General features: G+C 36.7%; 1 protein-coding gene across 5 annotated transcripts; it reads right to left on the minus strand.

Annotated features, from left to right (window-relative positions):
- Positions 1-405: 405 nt before the first annotated feature.
- Positions 406-6,321, minus strand: LOC125191315 (protein SEMI-ROLLED LEAF 2-like). Of its 5 annotated transcripts, none has more exons than XM_048088840.1 (20): positions 6,155-6,261; positions 5,756-5,880; positions 5,559-5,633; positions 5,377-5,492; positions 4,966-5,080; positions 4,764-4,892; positions 4,628-4,675; positions 4,371-4,552; positions 4,105-4,301; positions 3,733-4,025; positions 3,518-3,667; positions 3,050-3,445; positions 2,816-2,965; positions 2,678-2,753; positions 2,279-2,406; positions 1,978-2,166; positions 1,741-1,887; positions 1,555-1,677; positions 1,316-1,486; positions 406-825 (listed from the first exon to the last, which is right to left on the minus strand). In XM_048088840.1, exons 2-20 carry the CDS (start codon positions 5,825-5,827, stop codon positions 670-672), a joined length of 2,913 nt encoding a protein of 970 aa, XP_047944797.1. In that variant the 5' UTR covers positions 5,828-5,880; positions 6,155-6,261; the 3' UTR covers positions 406-669. The 5 variants fall into 5 exon arrangements, with proteins under 5 accessions (XP_047944797.1, XP_047944798.1, XP_047944795.1 ...); XM_048088841.1 differs by having other exon boundaries at positions 2,906-2,965; positions 5,756-6,075; positions 6,155-6,218; XM_048088838.1 differs by having other exon boundaries at positions 5,756-6,075; positions 6,155-6,218.
- Positions 6,322-9,166: the final 2,845 nt, after the last annotated feature.

Consider the following 9,166-nt stretch of genomic DNA (forward strand, 5'->3'; position numbering starts at 1 on the left):
ATCGTAAGTTTTCGATACGATAACGATATGAATTTCCTTATATCGCGATATATCGTTTTATATCGAAAATACGATATATATCGAAAATTTTCGATATATCGATATTTTCGATATATATCGATATTTTATTTTCAATATATATCGATATATATCGAAATTTTCGATATATATCGATATTTAACGATATATCGAATTTCGGTACGATATATCGAAATATCGATACGATAACGATATGAAATTTTTTTATATCGAAAGTTCGATATATCGAAATTCGATATATCGAAACTTTCGATACGATAACGATATGAAATTCTTTCATATCGATATTTTCGATACGATACACGATACAACGTTTTCGATACGATATATCGTATCGACCCACCCCTAGCCACGAACACCCTTTAATGGAACAACAGACAAAAAGAGGAACCCAAATATGCATGTTCCTTCGAACATCGATCTTCTTCTATGCTAGCTCTACAACAAAATCACTCACACCTCCGCTAGCAGAGCTTCATGATCCACTACTACACCCATCTTTTTTTCAAAAATTATTTTATTTTTTAATGAAGCATAGGGGGCGCCAAAAAACCAATGTTGCTGTTTCTACTGCTAGCACCCTCAACACGTGCCTGTCGTAGACGAGCATACTGACAAGACGAGGACGGATCAGCATCCAGCCGCCTTCAAGAAGTTGTCGAACGGGCTTGCTGACGGCAGCCTGAACTCGTTCTGAGCTTCGGTTGTGCACGGCCCTGGACCACCACCAGTGCTTTGCACAACTTGAAGCCTGTGATCATCGTTGTCCACGAACGGGTTTCCAGCCTGCAAGGAAAGTCTTCTTGTGTAACACAGCCCAATCTCATAAAAAAATCACCAAAGATTTGTCACCTTTTGCTTTTACTTCCTCCGTCCCGGAGTATTAGACTCACTTCTTTTGGGCACATGATTTAAGGAATTGATATTTAAATAGTAAAAGTGGAGAGAGTAAAGTATGAGAAAGGGAAAAAGTAGGGGAGAGAAGAGAGAAAAAAGTAGGTGGAGAATAAAATAAGATAGATGCTTTTTGCTAAAAAAGGAAATGAGTCTAATATGTTGGGACATCCCAAAAAGGAAAGTTGGTCTAATACCTTGGGATGGAGGGAGTACTATTTTTGGTAATGCACCCTACGTTCCACTAATGCATTCTCACTCACATTTTACTATATAAAAGTTAGACCCACATTTTACTAACTTTTTTAACCACTTTCTGTTTTACTTCTTAAAACCTATGCCGGGTCAAATGGCGACAAATTATTATGGACAGAGGGAGTACCTTGTTTTGATTGCAAACTTGTGGCTCCATCGCCTTGCTCTCTCCTTGTGCGGCTATCGCCATCAAAGGCCCGGGTTTGTGATGCGCGCAGTGGTTGGCCGTTTCCTTGTACGAGGCATCTTGGGCTGTGCAGACTGACATTCTGCCTACGTTTGTCGAAGTTTCCAGCACCTGACGATCACTATAAACTAAGCTAACGAATCGTAAAAGCGAGACATTTCTGTTTCCACGATACTTACAGATAGCAGAAGCTGATCAACGCTAATGAGATTAGGATTCTGTACATCCAACTGCATGTTCTGTTTTTCGGTTCCAACTGACTCTGGGAAACCATCGTCGTCCGTAACAAACATTGAGGCCACCTGCCAAATGGTGAAGATATAACGATAAACGAAATATTGTAGCATCGGCTAAGCTAAAGGTACCTTGTCAAAGGATTTATCGCCACTCAAGCTCGCCTTATTCATGTGCCTTCCTTCCATGTAATTACCGAGCCACGGGCCTTCAAGTGAGCCCAAATCTTCGGGCACGAAATCTTTGAGAAGTTGTTCCCTGGTGGAGGAAACCTCTGACTGCACAGAAGTGAGTTGAGATGGTAATTATGAGTAACGGTATCAATAACGATCACACAACACGTTAACACGGATAAAATATAGACTTACTTCTGTTAAGTTATCGAGGCTCTTGACAATTAGGGCAGTGAGAGACGTGGTTGTCTGCTCGTCGTATATTTTTGTTTCAGAAAGACATTTCAAAGCTGAAACGTCGTCTTCTTGGGAACCATACACAACTTTTCTGGTTTCATTAGCTTGCAGCTTTGAGTCGTCTACCAAAGACAAGAATGGATCGACCTGGAACGTACAAGAATGATGAAAACGCGTAGAATCAACATCTACTAAGACTTTGACAATATCATATAACATAGCTTCTCATGAACCAAATAATGAGGGATGAGAAACATACCACTTTACTTGTGAGCGTAGATTTGACGCGAGCGGCTACAGGAATAATGTTGTAAGCCTTTGATGCAAAGAATATCATCGAAGTTGCCAGCACGAAGAGAGACCTGCGACGTGATGGCGGGAGTACTCCTGAATACAATGTTGCAGATGTTATACGAGAAGTTCTTATTAAGATCGATATAACTTACCATACCAAATGTGCTAACAAGTCTTGAATGAATTTTCTTGTGCACCAAAACTAGTACTATAAGGCTGTCAATTATCCGGATATAAGCTCACATCCAATGACAAATTTCTAATTTTGTTGTACAGTTGTACTCCTCTTTTAGTGTTCGGATCCAAATCATGATCTATCGAACTATCTTACACATTTGAGAATAATTTAATATGCTCAAGTTACCTTCTGCTGCAAGAGAAACATCCCTTAACGAAAACGCCATCTGGAAACTTCGAACAAGTGTGTCAATGTAGGAGGTCTGAGCCAAATGAAGCATTGTTATACAGAGTCAAGCATAGTAATTACTGAGCCCAAAATTACCTTGGCTCGAGAAAACAGCAGCATCAAGCTGTAAGTGTGAGCTAAAGCAACATAATCCTCAGGCAAGTTTTCAGGAGCAACAGATTGTACCCAAATAGATGTAAGCAGCAGGTTTATTTGGTGGCTGCTGAGTCTAAGCGGAACGGCATCCTGAAATTGAATTCGGCACATTAATGAGACGGTCTAGTACGTTTGTCGAGTTATGCAAGAGATAGAAACAGCTTAGATGCAAACCATTTGCTTGCTAGATTTGGTTGTGGCATCAACGTTTGGGGCCGTTGGTTTGAAGCTCTGTACTCGGCTATAACCCGACTTGATTCTGTTTAATACTCCACCGGTGTTGTTTCCCTGTCCGACATCACCCGAAGGCTTTTCTTGGCTCTGCTCAGCTCTCTGATGTTTCATCTTATCGAACAGTGCACCCGATGAAGAAAACACTGAAACAGTTCTCGAGAGTGTTCTTGGATAGAGGACGTTCTTCTTCGAGTCAGACACAGCATGATCAGATTGTGGGGCGATTGAAGACGGCACAAGCACAACCGAGAAGATCTGGTGAGCTCCGATGCTCGTGTTGTGATCTGGATGGAGCATGGCCGGAAGTAGTTGGTGAAACAACGCGTCCGGGAATGCCTAATGACAGAAAATAAAATCGTTGACATAGAAAATTTACGCAGAGATCATTAATGGTGTACAAAGTCTTGCCTTGTTTTGATACGATAAATTAGGCAAAGAAGCGATAATTTGAGCCGTGCGATAGACAGCCGAAATAGTTGTTCTTGCGATAATGTTGATGCCGGGTATGTTCTCCAACATACTAGCCATAACATCAAGGATGAGACCTGCATCTCCCACCTGCTCATAGAATATGAAGTTAAACCGAAACGATTATAAGAACGACTGGAAAAGAGTCGGGTCACCTTTGATGATAACTCGATGAGACATTCATCCACTGCTTCATGGAATTTCTTGTTCCAGTTAACCAAATCTTTGCCAAGATTTGCATCATCGATCCTATTATGTATGCTCTTACGCAAATGCCTCATGATATCGCTCACGGCGCTGACTATAGCAACTGATGACTGGACCTTTGACATACGAGCAAGGACAGTGACGACCTGCACAATGTCAAGTTGTATCTCTGGTTGCTTAAGGACATTTTTGTGATCGAGATGCTTGACTAGTATAGACAGCAAAACTTGTGTGTTTTGCCCTGCACAATCAACGGTAGCAAGTTTCATCACCGGTATGAATCAACAATTTATCGAAAGAAACTAAGGATAGTATTAGACCGGAATCTTCCATCAAGAACTGCACATCTTTGAGTACAGGTAAAGCGATCCCGTCTTTGATCGGCCACATATTTCCATTATCAAAGTAACGGAACAAGGATTCCATAACCCGACGCAGGGTTGTTGCCTCTTTCCCAAGTGTCGCCATGTTGTGCAGGCAAACCCGGGACCAAAAGCACGGGTTCTTGGAGTCCTCCCTAAAGCAAACCAACACATTTTATAAAGTTGGATGCTAAAGAAAGTGAAAAATTGAGCCAAGAAATTACTCTGCCACATTGAGATTTCCCTTATCATTCACAACCATTTTCCAAGAGGGAATCTTCGATACAACATTCGTTGAAGGAGAAACATTCCCCTCAGTTTTACTAACTTCTTCCACCCAACTTGTTTGGTTGGAATTTGAGTCCTTGCTTTCGCCTCCGTAATTTTCTAAGACTACCAAAACAATCTGAGCAATTGAACATGAAGAAGCTAAGTCAAATGCGATATAAAGATGACATAAAGAGAACACACCCATTCTTACCTTATCGAATTCAGCTGAAATATGCGAGTTTTCGCCCATGAACCAAACCTGTACAAAACATGAATGTAAGATAAATAGTAAACTATTTATTGGCAGAACTTTGAGTTCAAAAATCAAATTCAAAGGAGCATGATACCATAGCAGATAGAGTTTGTAGGCAAGCTGCCCTTAAATGTAGCACCTTGTCATCTTCTCCAACTTCTTGGGCAAGCTCACAGAGCCGTGGAATAAATCCATCTAAGGTAAACATGTACGTTCCATCGTTCTGTGGTGTAGCGAAAACGAGCCTAATCAGTAACCTAAACTAGAAAAGGACATCTGAATAAAAATCACGTAACCTGATTATTAACGAAAACAAAGAGCGATTGGCATCCAATAAGTAAAACTTCTTCATTGTTTGGTTGATCCAGCAAGGTTTGAACTATAGTCATTAAACTATTTGCGAACAAAGACCTGGAATACCACAAGTTGTAAATGCAATCAATATACTAATCTTATTTAGGTTTTGTTAGGTTGGCAACTTTCTTAAATTGATAATTGACAACTATTCAACAACGTACGTTATGGATGTCAGCACGAAGATATTTGTATGTCAACAAAATTTAGTTGACATACGTATGTGTTCGTGTTGACATCTATAGCACAGGTTGTAGATATAGTTGTAATCAATTTAAGAAATAGTTATCAACGGATCATATCCCACTTCTATTATATATGTATATAAATCAAATAAGCACAAGTTGACATACATTTGCTCACGACACGATGATATCAATTTCCTGTAAATACACATAACAATTTTCACCGCGTGAAAATTCTCGTTCCTCAATTCCCTGTAGCATTTTTGCCCTAGGGAGCTTGCAATCTGTAAATAGATTGAATGCAACTTTAAAATGTGAATGCCATTTGGTAGACTTTGAGACAAGTATACCTTTGGTATTCGAAAAGGGTTTCGAACAGCGTATTCACAGAGTTTACCAATCTTCCTGTCATTAGGCTCTTCATCCTGCAAACAGAACCTTCTTGAGTTGAGCAAGTATGTATGCATAAGGCCATCAATACACAATCTTTACAAAAATGGTTTAACTAAACTATATGTAGCTTGAAACTAACACAAAAAATTGTAACCTGTGACTTGGGAAAAATGTCTGAAATGAGCTTCTTGTATCTCTTGACAGGCTGTCTAGACCTTGGACGCATAGAAGGGCAAAAGAAACAGAGGTTGCCACATGCTGGCAAGACATGCCTCGAGACTACACCCGAAATAACGCCCATATTTACTAATTACTGACAAAATCCTAAAAAAACCTAATCTTTTTAATCTCTACACTTGGAAATTTGAAAAAAAATACTTTTCTTTCCCTTCTGTAATATCAGAAAATTGGTTAGAAGAAGAAGGGAAAGGAAAGCAGGTAAGATCAAGATCAACCACCCACTTCTGTACCACCCTACACAAAAATCTCATCATATTAAATAAAATTGGCAAGACATACAAAAGAAATAGGATTATGTGAAAATGAATTATACCTTCAGACCAGTGCCTGCAGAGAGCAGGCCAGAAGTCTGGTAACTCATCAAAATTTTGTGATTTCTAACAATGCACCGCTTCAATAGCATCTCATCAAACTTGTGTCATCTCTCTCTTCTCTATACAAAAAGAAACCCATAAAACATACCGTCAAATAATTTTATTAATAATTAATTGAAAAATCAGTTGAGCTGACAATATTAAAGATGATTGAGATGCGAGTGTGTCATATTTCAACACTGGAAACCACGACATGTAACGAACATATGATATGTTGGTGGCCGACTCACTATAATTATTTACAATTTGTTAAAATAATACAAATTTTAAATTATAATCTGGACCGTTAGATTTCAAGATTTGATGTCAATGATAAATAACGTCAACACAACGTCAATCAGTTGACAATGTTGACAATTTCTGTGGACGTTATTTGTCATCTGTTGACATCAAATCTTAGTGATAATAAATGCAATACCGATCATATGCCCGATTATTTACTCACTCCGTCCCTTAAAAATAAAAACTCTTTCCTTTTTGGTACGTTCCCTAAAATTATAAACATTTTCCACTAACACACTTTTCTTTCTACCTCTTTATTACTCCCTCCATCCCACGTTACTTGAGGCGTTTCTTTTCGGCACGAGATTTAAGAAAGTTGTGTTTAGTGAGTTAAATAAAGTAGGAAAGAGAATAAAGTAAGAGGAATGAGAGAAGGTAAAGTAAAAAAAAATTAAAGTAAGTGTGATTAAATGTTTTGTTTTTAGCCAAAAAGAGAAATGACTCAAATAACTTGGGACGGATATAGTACTATTTTTTTCAGTTTTACATTAAAACCGTGCCATTTCAGAAAAAAAAAATTTAGGGGATAGAGGGAGTATTAAAAAGGAATAGTCTTACTTGTTATTTAAATCATAATTTTACTTCTTCTACATTTTGATTATTGGTGGCTTCATTTGATTCTACTAATATGCATAGGTGCTTAAAAGTTTGGGAAACATTTTAGACAGCGATATACTAGTAATTCTATGTTTATATCTTTGAAGTTTGGTGATTGTATCACCCAATAATGGTATTTCAATTACAGAATAGAGACTTTTAAAATAAACTTCTCAATCTAGTAGTATTACATAAAGAATGATGTTGTAAATAAACAAATAAATTACTTCTGTGAGTGCTCATTGATTTAGTTCCAGCTGTGTTGTTCTGATTGATACCTTACGCTCTGCATTTCTTTTTAACAAAAATTTCAGATATATTTATAGTTATACTATGGGTTGTGTTATATAGCCAACTCACTCTTAAATTGCTAACTATAGCTGAATGATAGGTATTGAATCATTAAATCAAGGTACATGAATATCAATACGAAGTACAAGAAATATAAATTAGGGATATTAGTGTCAATTAACAAAAAGTTAGTTATAACCAACTTTTAAAAAATATCTCAAAATTTTAAATGATTGTGACTAATTTATATTATTTTTTAAAACAAATTATATCAAATCAAAGATAATTTTATAAGGATTATAACAAGATCTCACTTGCATATGTTGCGATGTCAAAATTTGAAAAAAATTATTGAATTTTCATAAATATCAACTAACAGTTTAATGCCAATATAGCTACCATAATATGTCACTACAATACATATACAATTTCAATGTTAAATTGTGTTAACATATTCAATGAATCATATTGATATGTTTAGCACACTACATTGACAATTTGACTCAAAACCCTAATTTTGTAGTTTTCTTATCTTTTCAAATTTAATTAATAAAAAAACGAAAATACACATGGCAATTTATGGACCACTAGATCTTTACAAATCTTATGATTTTAAATTAGTTGTAGTTAGCAATTAAAAGTAGAGTTAGCAATTGATCACACACCCCTATACTATTTACTGTAGTATATTTATTTTCTTATATTAGTATTCGACCATGTTAGTGTTTACCTTGAAAGTTGTAGGTAGGTCTGTCAAAATGGATATCGGGTATTGGATACCCGATATCCAAACCCGAAAAAGTCGGATAATTGGATACCCGAAACCCGATTTTTCGGGTATCGGATCGGGATCGGGTAGTGAGAATTTTGGATTATCGGGTATCGGGTTATCCGATATCCGATCGGGTATACCCGAATTATCCGATTTATCCGATTTATTTTCTAAAATTAATAAATTATATTTTTATTATAACTAAATGTAATTTAACTTCTTAACTATAATTTAATTAATACTTAATAGTTAGCATATAAGATATGTAATTTAATTTTTTTAATTAAATTTTAATTTCATTGACTTGTGATATTTATAATTTTGATTTTTTTATGATATTATTGTTAGATCTTGATTCTTATGAATTATTGAATTGTGATATTTGTAAAGGATGAATGTTTGAACTTATGAATTTTGATGGTTATTGACTTATTGTGGATGGATAAAAAAATTTAATATGTACTATAACTTATGAATTTTGTATTTTTCAAAGTTTGTAGTTATTTTCTTTTAAATTCGAACTACTACAAGAATTTTGTATTCCTAAAAGTTTGTAGTTATTTTCTCTTGATTTCAAGCTACTATAAGGATTTTGTATTTCTAAAAGTTTGTAGTTATTTTTACTTGGATATTAGTACTTCAACTTTGTATTAAATTTGAATTAAATAATATTAAATAAATTCTAAAAGTTTGTAGTTAATTTAAAAAAAAAAAAAATCAAAATCACAATTGGGACTGGATACCCGATTTTTCGGGACTGGATACCCGAGTCGGGTATTTGGGTACCCGAAATGAAATTCGGGCCGGGTATCAGGTATTGAATTTTGGGAATTTCCGGATCGGGTATCCGCGGGTACCCAATTTGACAGGCCTAGTTGTAAGAGTGTCCACAATAAGGAACCGCGGCTCCCGCCCGAGGACACGGCTGGGCCACGGCGGGGCGGGGGGTGTGGACGGGCGTGGGCCGACTAGTTGTTGGGGACACGACGGGGGATAGGTCCGCGGCTCT

The sequence above is a fragment of the Salvia hispanica genome, chromosome 5, assembly GCF_023119035.1.
Source record: "Salvia hispanica cultivar TCC Black 2014 chromosome 5, UniMelb_Shisp_WGS_1.0, whole genome shotgun sequence".
In the NCBI taxonomy this organism is placed as follows: Eukaryota; Viridiplantae; Streptophyta; class Magnoliopsida; order Lamiales; family Lamiaceae; genus Salvia; species Salvia hispanica.